Source organism: Ictidomys tridecemlineatus, chromosome 1 (genome assembly GCF_052094955.1).
Source record: "Ictidomys tridecemlineatus isolate mIctTri1 chromosome 1, mIctTri1.hap1, whole genome shotgun sequence".
NCBI lineage: Eukaryota > Metazoa > Chordata > Mammalia > Rodentia > Sciuridae > Ictidomys > Ictidomys tridecemlineatus.
The window spans coordinates 222,845,282-222,859,119 of NC_135477.1; the positions used below are offsets into that span (position 1 = coordinate 222,845,282).

The 13,838-nt window shown below is 34.0% G+C and overlaps 1 protein-coding gene across 1 annotated transcript in view; it reads right to left on the reverse strand.

Annotated features, from left to right (window-relative positions):
• Positions 1-4,392: 4,392 nt before the first annotated feature.
• Positions 4,393-13,838, reverse strand: part of Ndufs4 (NADH:ubiquinone oxidoreductase subunit S4) — a 101,335-nt gene continuing 91,889 nt past the window's right edge. The window contains exon 5 of the mRNA XM_005319642.5: positions 4,393-4,606. Coding sequence (XP_005319699.1) covers positions 4,503-4,606 — 104 coding nt within the window. The 3' untranslated portion in view covers positions 4,393-4,502. The remainder of the gene's footprint in view (positions 4,607-13,838) is intronic.

A 13,838-nucleotide genomic window follows, 5' to 3' on the forward strand; every position in this document is an offset into this window, starting at 1 on the left:
GTAATGAATTCCCTCAGCTTTTGCTTACCTGAGAAAGACTACTCTTTTATTCCTGAAGAATAACTTTTGCATGGCATAGTGTTCTTGGCGGACAGATTTTTCTTTAGGCACTTTGATTGCATCATCATGTAGTCTCATGACATGTAAGGTTTCTGCTGAGAAATCCACTACAGTCTAATGGTAGTTCTCTTATATGTGACTTGATGCTTTTCTCTTGTTGCTTTAAAAAGTCTCTTTCTTCAACTTTTGACAGGTTATAATGTACCTTATAGAGGACCTCAATGGGGCTGAGTATACTCAGAGACAAAATTTTGAGTTTCAATCTGGATGTTCTTACCTATTTTTTCAGAAAAAAAAAAAATTCCCCCAATTGTCTCCCTCTTAAACTACTATACTGTAGATACCTGTTTGTTTACTGATGTCCCATATGCTGTCTTTATTTATTTTCCTTCCTTTTTTCTTCTGATGGAATAATTTCAGAAGACCTGCTTGGTTTTGCCTGACGCTCCCAATTGTACTTGTTACTTCACTGATTGGAATCTTCATTTTCTTTTTTAATAATCTCTGTTGAATTTCTCATTCAGATCATAAATTTTCCTGAATTCATTGAATTGTCTATTTGTATTCTCTTGTATTGTTTTCTTAAAGTTATTATTTGAATTGAATCCCTTCTTAATTTGTAAATTTCCATTTCTTTGAAATGTTACTGAAGTATTTTGTTCCTTTGGCATTTGACTTTTTCATATTTTTTATGTTCCCATGTTAATGTCTTTGTATCTAGTGGTGCAGTCATGTATTCCAACTTTGGAGTGGCTAGAGAGAATTCACCCATAGATAGTCTAAGGGTGCCAGTTGGGCAAGGTGTGGTAACTCTGGTTTTGTGTGGGTGTGGTGTGCTGAGAGCCATTGCGAGGTAGGAATGACGTATTGAAATTTCCTTGCTAGCGTACCCCATGTTGCTTAGAGGAAGGACTCGTGGAAATGGACTTGCCTTGGACATTTTGCAGTGACATTGCATGTATGTTTGAGAAAGGTGACCCTGCTCAAGGACCAGAGTAGATCCAGGTTTAAGGAGGATCCTACTGGATTAGGGCGGATCAGGTTTTAGGGAGTATCCTGCTCCTTGGGTTTAGGGTGGTTCCAGGTTTAAGGTGTACCCTGTGGGGAATAGGGCGTATCCTGCTGATTAGAGCCTGGTGGAGTACGTGATTTTTGCCCAGAACGTGAATTTCCCCAGAACGTGTTTGTAGAGGGCCGGTGTGAGTTCGGGAATAAAGAGTTGCTGTTCGAATCTACAAGGTGTGAGTGGCTCGTGATTGTGTGCCCAGCCAGACTGCGGCAGTGGTGGTGTGGTTTCCAAGCAGCTTCTTCAATTGTGATCAATGCTAGCAATGACTATAAATGCGTCAGTGGTCTAGACAGTGACAGTGGCTGTGCAGATTATCAGGGTAAGGGCTTTAGGGATGGATGTTCCTTTCCCTATCTTCCCCACAATGGGGAATCTTAACTGAGGGAATTTCTTTGGGTGCTGGGTGTGACCATCTCACAGACAACCATACAGGTGCTTAGAGCAGCAGTGGAGTCAGGTTTCTGGGTTCAGCACATTATGAAAATACTGTAACATCAGTGACTTTGAGTCTTGGGTCCCTCAAAAAGCCTGAAGCCGTTTCTCTGAGGTATCCTCCAGTAGCTCAGGCACAAGGGGCTGCAAGGTAGCCTTGATTCTTACCTACGTGGGAGGGGCACAGCGCTGGTATAGCTCCAAGGAAGAAAGGATGATCTAGGGGCTTAGGGCATAGCTGTAGTTTAGAACCAGAAACCAACAGAGCACATGGCATCTTGTGCTTTGAGGGATAAGATACCATGTAGTTATGACTCTGAGCCCTCAGATGGTGGGACATAGCAGTAGGACAGGCTCTGTAAGCCAAGGTAGAACAGTAACAAGGACCCAGAATTGGCAAGATGCTGTTAATTTGGGCTTGGGGTTACAGAGCTGTAATGTACCCACTCCTGAGGGAGGTGGGGTGCCTTAGGAAGCTCAGAATGCAGGGGAATATTCTACCTCTAGATAGGTGAGAAAACTAATAGCTCCACTCAGCCAGTGCAATTTATTCCGTGGCATGTTTAGCACCAAGAAGCATAGCTATATGGGTCACTGGACTGTCTGCATAATTAGGAATGGGGGTGCCACATCAGCTGTGATACTGGTAGGTACTAGTGCTCTGCTCTGATGATTCCAGAGGCCTGGAACCCCTGGGCACTGCTTCACAGGAAGGGGAGGGGTTACTTCCAGTGTCTAAGTAGCCCGAGTCCCCAGGAGGCAGGGTGTCACATCTGCTCTGGAGCCAAAGATATTGGTTTCTCTCCACACCCACACCTTGTAATGCATTTGGTTTGGCTTTGTGACAGGGGCAATGCTGGCTTTGTAAAATAAGCTTGAAACTATTTCTTGCTTTTCAATTTTTTGAAATTTTTATTAGTTCTTTGAATGTCTGGTAGAACTCAGCAGTGATGCCATAGGTTCTGGGCTTTTCTTTGATGACATTTCTAATACTGACTGAGTCTCTTTACCAGTTATTGGTCTGCTCAGATTCTGTTTCTTCATGCTTCAGTTGTGGTAGGTTGTACATGTCTATGTATTCACCCATTTCTTCTAGGCTAATTTGTTGGCATATATTTGTTCATCGTTATATGATCCTTTCTATTTCTGTGGTTAACAGTCTCTTCTTTTGTGATTACGAGTGTGCCCTTTTTTTCCTAACTAAATGTTTGTAGTTTTTTTCTTCTTAGTTTTGTTAGTTTTTGTTGCTGCATCCCATAAATTCTGTTATGTTGGAATTCTATTTGTCTGCCTCAAGATATTTTAAAAATTTCCCTTTTAATTTCTTCTTTCACTCATTTGTTGTTCAACAGAATGTTAATTTCCATGAATTTTATAAAACTGTTAACATCTTAACAGCTATATTTTTTCATTGCTCAAAGTTTACCTTTCACCTGAAATAACATTCTAATGTAATAGTTATTAAACAATACATATTTTCAAGAAAAGCTTAAGATAGCCAACATGAATTATAGTGAAACTTCATGTATATAACTGTGTATATATACAGGTGTGTGTGTGTGTGTGTGTGTGTGTGTGTGTGTGTGTGTGTGTGTATGGAAACATTTGCTACACTGTCACTCCCACTGTCACTTATTATTCTTGTTTTTTTTTATGTAGCAATATACTTGAACATAATTCTTAAAAGTTCATAGATATTTCTTGTTATTTTTAATAGGTGAATAATACACCACTTAACTTCATTAAATAGACACTGTTTCAAATTATTAGCTTTTAAAAACAATTCTGTAATAAATATTTTTGCATATTTATCTCTGTATACCCTCAGATTGTCTGCCTAGAATTAAATTTTTTAGAATTAACATTTTAAACAAAGATTTTCAACATGTTCTCCAAAACAAAGTTGTATAGATTAATACTCTGATGTATTTTCTTACTGATCTAGATCAACGTGCTATTTGTTTTTATGAAATGCAAATATAACTTTTAAAACATTAAAGAACATATTAACAATCCAAAGAAATAAGCTGTCATTAATCAAGTCTATTTCTTTGTAACCATAGTAGTTAAGGATATTTGCTTTAAAGACAAGATATAGGTGCCAGTCCTAGCTTTGGCACATAAGATGTGTGTGATCACGAGCATGTTATATAATCCTTGTAAGCCTTAATTTATGTTTTTCTTTAGTAAATTGCGAAAATAATAGTACCTATCTAATGGTTATTATGAAGGTTAGTCTACAAAGGTTTATTAAAGAGCTTAAGAACATATAACCTGATAGTTAATCAATAAAAACATGTATTTACTTATATTTTCAAAAAACTACTGAGAACACTAAAGTTCCCAACAATGAACTTTTTTTTTTTTTGAGTCTTTCATTTCCTAACTATAAAATCTTCACTGGACGCTTCATAGTCATGAAGTGTTGATGGGCAGAAATTAGTATGGAACACAATTCATTCAGTTTTATAAAAGCTTAGAAAATAAAAAAAAAGTTCTAATTAAAAAAAGAGTTTTAATAAGGAGATTTGGGCTAATGTTTATCAGATTGTAGTGTTATATACTTCTCTACTTATGATAGAACAGAAGAATTTCTAAACATTTTAATAATCATGGCTGATATCTTAAACACCATTAACTTGAAAATAGCTATATAAAAGGCCAAGCACAAAAGTTCAAGGTTGCAACTGATTTCAAGCATTCCCTTTTATAGATTCTAAGTATCACAATTTCCTATAAGTATGATCACCTAAAATCTCCTCTCTACATAGGAAATTGTAACGTGTTTGAGACATTAAAAAACAAAACAGAAACTGCAAAATATATCTATCTATAATTTTAAGGTCAAATTTATTAGGTGATTAAGAGATGTATACATGGGCTATAAATACTGCACAGCTGACTTTATTCACAGTCAAGTAGAGATACAGTCAGTGCCAATCTATTTTGTGGATACTCTTGTTCTTTTGTTCCAAGAAAAGTTTGCACCATAAGACTTGGACTTGGGTTTCGGAACTTTTCTCTCTTCAATGTCATAGCTCCAGCCTAGAAGGGGAATAAACAAAAATATAAACTCAACAGAAACAGAATTTAAGAGGATAACTGAAGAACACAGCAAGCAGTGGCTATTATAATTTAATGTTCATTTACCAAGTGTAAATGTCAACACAACAGACATATAAATACTTAGTAATTTGTTCCTTTATAATCCTCTGTGCCAAGACGGTCCAAACATTATCTGAATATGACTTATCAGATCTCAAAGGTATAATTTATGATTTAATTTCTCCTTACTCAAGTACTATGGTTATGTGTTATTTAAAATTTAGTTTTCTCTATGAAGCTTAACATGTGACTTCGTTAATAAATGCAAGGAAGAACAATAAAATTTGTCTCACTGTTCTTCTAAACTCTGGTGTCTGTATGTGAATTTAGAACTCATCTGAGATGATGGAAAAACTTTGTGTGTGTGTGCTGTGTGCACAGGGCATATATTCAGTTCCTTCACCAGTTTTTTTCAACATGTGTTTCAAGGACTATCTGTATCAGAATAGTGTGGAAGTACTTGAAAACTACAAATGGTTAGGCTTGACTAAAGGCCCATTGGATTAGAGTCTCTGGTTGGGAACCAGAGAGCTGTCCTTTAACTCTCAATTCCAGAAGCTTTTATGCATGGAAAATTGAGAACCACTGGTCAAAACTGTCTCCTAATTTCCTACAGTTTACAGTTTCTCTATACATTCTTTTCAAGGTTTATAATTTTGAAAACCGGTTTTATTTATGTCTACATATTCTTCATGTCCCTGTCCTTCAGTCTAAGAAAAGGGGAGAAGACTGAGCAACCCCTTTAACTTTTACTTTTCATCATAAGATCCATCTTCTATTCCTGTAATTTATCATTCTTCTATCTGAGGACTTTCTTTAAACAACTCACCTTGAAACATCTGATTCACGTCAGTCATGTATAAAATGTCCAAACTGAATATCATACAGTTCAAATAAGTGTTTCTTGATCTTATTGCGTTCCGAGGAACTCTAGTGCCTCTTCGTGAGTACAGTACTTGCTGCCACAAAGCTTATGTCTCAATAATGCTTTAGCCGAAGTTTAATTTTGTCACAAAGTAAAATCTTTGAAACTTAAGTCATTGAAATATACTACTTTGTGTCCAAAAAAGGAAAATAATAACATTTAACACAATACTTCAAATTGATCCTTTAAACTACCCTATTCCTAATGCCAGAACTCCATCTTCAAAGAAAAGTTCATTAGCTATATAGAAATAGGAAACATGAAGGCAAATTAAACATCAAAATGTGAGAGAGAAAATACTGATTCAATAATTTGCTCCATATAACCTTACTTTCAGAGTAGAAAAAATTGTTTTGAGTACTCTCCTACTCAAACTCACTCCTATAAAGTAAGTATATTTATAAGTAGTTATTTCTCTTTCAAACAATTTACTAAAGAACATGAAATAGTTCCTATGTCATAAGGCTGTCATGAGGATTAAGCAAATGTATGTAAAGTGCTTAGAAAGCATTGGCACTTAATCATTTATTGAGTTCTATGAGAAAGGTACTTTTTCTAAAACCTATATATAAATTAATGATATTCCCTTTGTATAGCTGAGTAAAACAAGGGTCAGACAGGTTAACTAATACAAAGTCATTCAGCCAGGAAGGGGTACAATTAGGATTTGAACATTTGATTCTAGAGCCCATGCCTGAACTATATTGCTGTGTTATCACTTGTGATTTATCATAAGCACTCAATAAAGGTTAAGCTATTATCCTAATTAATAGCTTTTGTATAAAGGGTGGACGTGAACACATTTCCATCACATTGGAGCTCATTAAATTTTAATTTGCAATGTTGTGAGAAGTTTGCTATAATTTAAACTAGTGATTTACTACAGACCGGGGCTTTGGTTTTCAAATAAACTCAGCATAACTTTATAAACTTCTTAAATACATCCCACAATAATCAGCAAATGTTAATAATTACAAAAAATACTCAATTCAATACAGCAGGTATAAACAATAATACTTACTGAACATTTGCTATTCACTTAATTATTGATTGCCTAATTTGTGTCAAGGACAATTTTCAGACACAGAATGCAAGACAATAAACTAAACAAAAATTTCCCAAACTTCTTTAGGTAGAAAAGAGAAATTAACAAGTAAGTGCATAATATACTAAGTTCTAACACAGTAATGCCTAAATTAAAATACTTATTATAGGCTAATGAGCACTAAGGAGACAACATTTCAGACCAAAAAGACAAAGAAGGCTCCTTTCTCTGAAAGGGTAATATTTCAGACTTTCAGGAGGTCAGGAATGAACCATGTCGACATCTCTGAAAAGAGCTTTCAGACAAGAGAACAGCAACAACTACAAAGGTTTTGCTATAAGAACATACATGGTGTACTGTTCTATGCTCTAGACCCTGTGTTAAGTGCAAAAAATGTACTTTATATATATATTTTTAAGTTTGTAAGTTCCTTGAATTATGAAGTATACCTTAATTTTATATTTAGTCATGAGGAAAAATAAAGCATAGAGAAAATAAATCCTAAGTTCACATGGCTAGTGAGTCCCAAAGCCAGAATTTTAATCCAAGTTGACTTTAAAGCTATGCACCTAATCACCTCATACAAATAACTAAATTATTTTAAAATTCCAAAATTGCAATTTTTATTTTGCCCATTTCCTTTCAACTCATGTGACTGTATAAATTTTTTCCAATTAAAAAATATTTTGAAAAGACTTAAGAATCCCTGGAAAATAAGTCTGTTTCCCCAGTCCCTGCTGCTCCATACCCAATTATGGAGAACATACATAGGTTCAAGTATAGTTTTATATTTGGTTATAATGGCCATTAGCAAATTACTCAAAACCTCTATAATCTTTTTGCTAAGTGATGGGAGTGAGAACTTGTGTTCTTTTCACCCTCAAAGGTTTCTGAATACACCTGCCAGATCAATAAGACCATTATGAGAGGAAATGCAGAAGAAACAAGAGAGCATTTGGAAATATTTAGGAATCGGAACTACAAACAAACACACAATTGAGAGAAAAAGAATTCATTTTACTACATCAGAACTTGGACATAGGTCTGATATCTATTGTGGTCAGAAAGTTTCAAAATGTTGCCAGGGTCACTGCAATGTGAGAAGACTGGAGTTGTTCCATAAAGGAACAACTGGTTTGGGTTTTCTCCTGGGAATTGTGAGCCAGATTCTAGTTGCTGTTGACGGTGATAACAATAAATAGAAATATCATGATAGTGTTTGGAATGTGGATGCAAAAAACACCCTAGGAAAAACTAACAAAAATACATGTGGAGGAAACCTGCATTTGTCAACATAATCTCTTTATTACTATGCTACAACCATCTATGATTGTTAGGTTTATCTCCCTCAAATTTTTCTGTGGAAAATAACTTTGTTACTAAAGATGAATAAACAACCATGCTTCTCTCATTAAGTCAAAGCAAAGAATGACATGAGGGAGTTTTATGGCAATTCATAGTAGAAATGGAAAATAAAACAAGACTAGAAAAACTCTCCTTTTGGTTTTTCTATCCATCATTCAGAAAACTTTTCTACTATATACGGCTGTTATTACAGTACATTTTGCTCCTTTTTGTTATACTGTTAAAGAGTCTGATCATATTTTCAAGCATCACCCCTCCAAAGTATTTTACCTTCCAGTGACTAGAAGAATACATTTACTGGTCTCGCTATACTTGAACGTAAACATTACTGGGGTAAGTGGTAAACTTTGGCCAAAAAAAGACAAAGAATAACAGCACTTGAAAAGACATTAAACATATACTTATCAATGGGAGAGTTACATGAATGACACTTGTCTTTTCTATATACACTTGAAATTTGTTTGTAAAAGGGAATAAAGCAATGTATCTTGCAAGAAATAAAGTACTGCAATTTAGGAAAGAAATCATTTTTTTTTAGCTTTTTTATTTTTTAAAATAACCCAAACATTTTTCTGATGAGTTCAAATGAAAATACTTGTACCCTCAAAAGAATGCTTATATGAAATGAAGGTACAGTCTAAAACAATGGTCCCATATGTTCTCTTTTTAGGACACTTAAAAACTAGCCTTTACTCTTCCCAGCTGCGCAATAGAAGATCAAAGCAACTGAGTCTGAGGCAGCAGTCCAAAAGGATGGGGTAAATCTCTTAGGGCTGCCATCACTTCCCTCTGAGCAGAGTAGCCATATGGCATGGATTTGCCACAAATCCAACCACCATCACCTAAATGATAAGTAGCTGATTCCTTTTGCTATTTCACACTGGAATGCTTTAAACCCTACTATGGGAGCAGTACCTCTGGAAAATGCTCTAGTAAAATAAAAACGTGATCTTTTAACAGCCAATGTCCAATTTTTTTTTTCAAGAAACATGTCAATTTATTTTGTAGATAACCATATTGTGGTTGGAATGTTCTATTTCCCATGATATGACTGTTTGGTGTGACCTTTTCATACACCAAAGGAAGAAAAAGCCCCTGAACAAAATCAGACAACAGCAATGAACTTAACAACTTCCACGTATGAGACAAAAAGATAATTAATTCCATTCATCTTTGTTTATGGAACCATTTTGTTTACGGTTCAGTAATGCAAAAATAAAGACAAAATTTCATTGATTTTTTTATTGTCTTACCTCTAATAATATTAATTCATGTCCTGTGAAAGATCTTGCTCCTTTAATAATATAATCACAACCCTGACTTTAGTTTGGAAGTGAAGTTTAATTTATGCCAGAACAAGAACCATCACATAATTTGGCACAAGCTGACATAACTGGAAGTTACTGCTAACTATGGGATCAGAATAGCAAAGCTTTGGGAAGCTAAAGAGATGGGCATTGGAACTTGCAATGTTTCAAGATTCCTCACTAGGCTGTACCCTGACATTATACCTGACTGAAAGCAAAGCATAAACCTAATGTATATTTTAAGGTGGGGGGATAGCTTTTCAGGAATTTCACTTTATAAAATGTCCCTCTACTTTGAAATTAACCAAGTATCTAATATAGCGATTCTGAGAGAGAAGGTTTAGAATAATTTAAAAGTATCTTAGATATTCTTTTAGGAAATATTATGGAGGAGATATAATAAAGTTTTGTACACGGGCAAAGCAGTTATTTCCATGAAATTATCTATGATTTCACAAGCAAATAATGTGCAAACATGAGGCACAGTTGAAATATATATTATTAATATCCTATAGTTACAATACCTCTCTAAACAAAAACTCTTTGATATCAGTTAAATGATCCCCTTAAATTTTATCTTTTCAAATAACAATTTGCTATATAGTTTATTCTTATTTTCAAAGCAGTAACTGGAATCAATGGTATTCAGAATTTGCCACAAATCAAAAGATTTTAATTATTGTAGCTTTGTGTTCCAAAAGTACATTTGAAACAATTGTTAGAAATTCATAACATGTTTTCTGAAGAAAGAAACTATACATGAATAGCCCAAAATCACTCCCAGAAATTTTGATGTAATTGATTTGGGTATGGGCTATGCATAAGAATTTCCAGAATTGTATTTGACCCATAACACACTAAGCCACTATGTGTAACTCTACCAATATGAGAAAATTTTATTTCAAATTTCTCTTCTTCCTCCACCTCTTTTGCTGCTTCCTTCCTGCCTTCCTCCTGAGTCCCTGGGACTAGAGACTAGAAGGAAAAGAGCTAGGTTAAAAAATAAACACATAAAACCCCAAACCTTTGTAGGTACAAATAAACCTCATTATTTGTGAATTCATTTACTAAAATTTGTAACTCCCATATTAACACTCTTAGTGGTCCTATGGTCATTTATGACATGCACAGAATGGCAAAAAATTTGAGTTGCCCAATACACATGTTCCCAGTTAAGGTCAAACAAGGTAATGTTCTGCCCTTCTTGTTTCAGCACTCACACTGTAAACAAGTGTATTTTTCAAGGTCTATTTAGAGTCACATTTTTTTTGTGTGTGTGCACACACACAAGTGCACACACGCGCACACTTCTTTTTGGTGATTTCATTTTTTAAAATGGTCCTCAAAGCATAGTGCTGAAGTCTGTCTAGTTTCCCTAAGCACAAAAAGATTGTGATATATCAATATGGGTGTTAGATAAGCTTGTTCGGGTATGAATAACAGTGTTGTTGGCTTCAAGTTCAATGTTGATGAATCAACAATAATATTAAATGAGGTGTCTTAAACAGAAGTACTTGGCATTGATCTGTTAATGAAAGGACATAACCAGAGGCTTGTGAAAACCCACCTGTGTTATTTCCTTAGGAACAATTGTTCAATATTTGCTAATTTGGTGTTCCTGGTGACTTTACAAAACATGATTATCATGAATAAGGTGAATAAACTGTAACTGACAGATACAGAAATTCTGTCCTGTCTCATTGTGATTTAATTCACCATCCCACTTACCCTAGTCCTGGAAAAAAAACAGTTTTGTTTCCATTTGCAATTTATCTCAATATTCCTTTACCCCACATAAACTTGTGTTGTCTTGACTTGTTTGAACTGGTTTATAACATCTACCAGAATCACATAAATAACATAAATTATTTAATACATGTTCATTTTATATTTATGTTAGAATTATGACTATTTTCCTGAAAATTTTCTCTCTACAATTTTGGAAATCCCATTGAGATATCAAACAGATTCAAAAACTAAAAGCAGGCAAACTTCTCCACCAAAGAAATGGCACACCCATTCTTAGGCCCACATATATCTTTTGTCTCCATGAAGTGAATCCAAAGCAGCAAGAGACCTTTGCTGTTTTGCTGTCTTTGATTTTGAATTAATTTTGGGAATTGGTTTTACAACAGTTTGACCATTTGATGATCTCTGTAAGCAGATTAATAGTTTATAGGGGTCTATTCTCTGTTGGGTAAGGTAAGACAGAGAATCTGGTTTATTAGTTCTTTGTATTCTGAGCTCAAATCAATTAAGAATTTATACTCAGTGAGAAGAGAACAGCTCTTTGGCATGAACCAGTATATTTCACAATTCTGTGTTTATTAACCCTTGGCTGATACTTTAGAATTGAAGTAATAAATTCTCTGTGTGACTGACAGAGCTACCAACATACAGTTATTACATACTATAATACAGAAAAACCTTTTCTGCTCAAGTGTATGTAGGTAATGTCTTTCTACCTCCAGATGACATTAATGAATTAAATTATAAAATTTCTTTAAGTTCTGTTCTGATTAATTTATACAGAAGTTATACTAATTGAATAACCCTAAAATTCTAAAAAACAAAACACCCTGAATTTCTAATATCTTCAATCTTCTAGATTTACAAAGTATTATTAAAGAGATTAACAAACATTTTAAGAATTCAAGTTTGCATAATGTAGGTAAATCTTTGGCAAACAAGACTAATAATTTTGGCTTAATAAAAACAATTATGTTTTCTGACTGTCATTGTTAGATAAAATACAAACATGAATTATTTTACTTCAATATGTTCTTTCTAAAGTTGTAAGAGTTTACTGATGGAATAAATTAGCATTTTTGTTTAATGTGTATAGTCATGAAAAATTTAAATTTGTATTTTAACCAACTTGATCAATTTTTCAGGAATCTTTGTTTCAAAAGCAATTATTTCTACAGTTATGTTACCTTAAAATTAATTTCTAAGATTATTCAGTAACTTAAAAACTTGGATGGTATTAATGGACATTTATTAGATACTTAGGTCACTTCTAAGTAAGACAGAATACTGAGCCATTGATTATGATGGGGCTCAGGATACATTATCTCCAAATGTGCCTCCTTGGCATTTAAGAAAATAGCAGAAGCAAAGGGCAACTCTTTCTAAGCCCTTATCCTTTCAAGCAGTACATAAAAGAATTCCTTGGCCTTCCTGTCATTTATCCTATACCCAGAAGAAAGGAATGCCACAGAGGGACACAGGATAATCTGACCAGGCCTAAGTTCTCCTAGTTTATTACCATTGGTTGTCCAATCAAAATTCTATACAACTATGCACTACTTCATTGAAACACACAGGTTTCCCTTTCTGAGTATTAATTTCTGAAGTCCATGTCACATAAAATTATATTAAATGAATTTGTGTAATTTCTCTATTTAATCTGTCCTTTGTTATAAAGTCTTAGCCATGAACCTAGTAATAAATGAGAAAGAAATCTTCTGTATAAGCACTAAGCTAAATTTTGAGTTCATACATACATTATTCTCCTTTTTATATGCTACTGACAGGCTCTAACTTTACTGAACATGTTCATTTTTGCCACTTGGAGAAGCTGTGGCATGAGTTCTGCCAGTTGACTAAAATACTGGTAAGTTTTAAAATTATTCCAGTTTCTCTATGAAATCAAAATAGCTTTGGTTAAAAGATACAATGTAAATGAATGAAACTCTACTAGAAGTTAATAGGGGCAGAGAGGTTATGACTTTATATTAAGGTAATGAAATAACTTTGTATGCAAAATGACAAGATATAAATTGTATACTAGAGGAAAAACAGTCATGTCCTAAAGTAAAGTGTGCCAGAAAAAAAATGGTAAAAGACAAAAACTGGACACAGAAAGTTATATAAGATTTGCAAGAAAGAAAATTTTATTTGCCTTAGGTTAGATTTTGTGCAAAAAAAAAATCTGAAAAGCTATGAAATATATTAAAATCTTAGCAAAGTTTGCTCAATTTTGCTGGGCTTGTTTCATTACTGTACTGTTTTTATGCTTTTTCACTTAAGAATTAAGATTCTGTATAAAGCAATAAGTTTTATTGTGACTTTGAAATAAGCAGTCAAATTTATCATTTCTTAGGCACCTATGATCCTGTACCTATCCTAAGTGTTCACATCTCCCGATGACTTTTTTTTGTTTTTGCAGCACATGCTAGGTAAGTGCTCTACCACTGAGTTACATGATTAGAACCACAACTTTTGATTTTTGCCTTCCTCAAATTAAATACTAAATGCAAAATAAAACTTTCAGGATATCTTTGCACCTAAAATTATCTTTGAGATTTTGCAAGAGGGCCTCTGGAAAATCACAAAGATATACACTTTCTTTCTGTAAAAAGAGAACTGCTTGAAATAATTAGGTTTATTTGATATATTACTACTAAAGAGGTTCTATGGAAGAGAGGAGATGCAGAGCAACCCTGATATTAAGTTTGATGGGTAAAATGTTATTAAAGTAAGTGTTCTCAAATTGTGTGATATAGGGATTTGTCAATGCCTTCAATG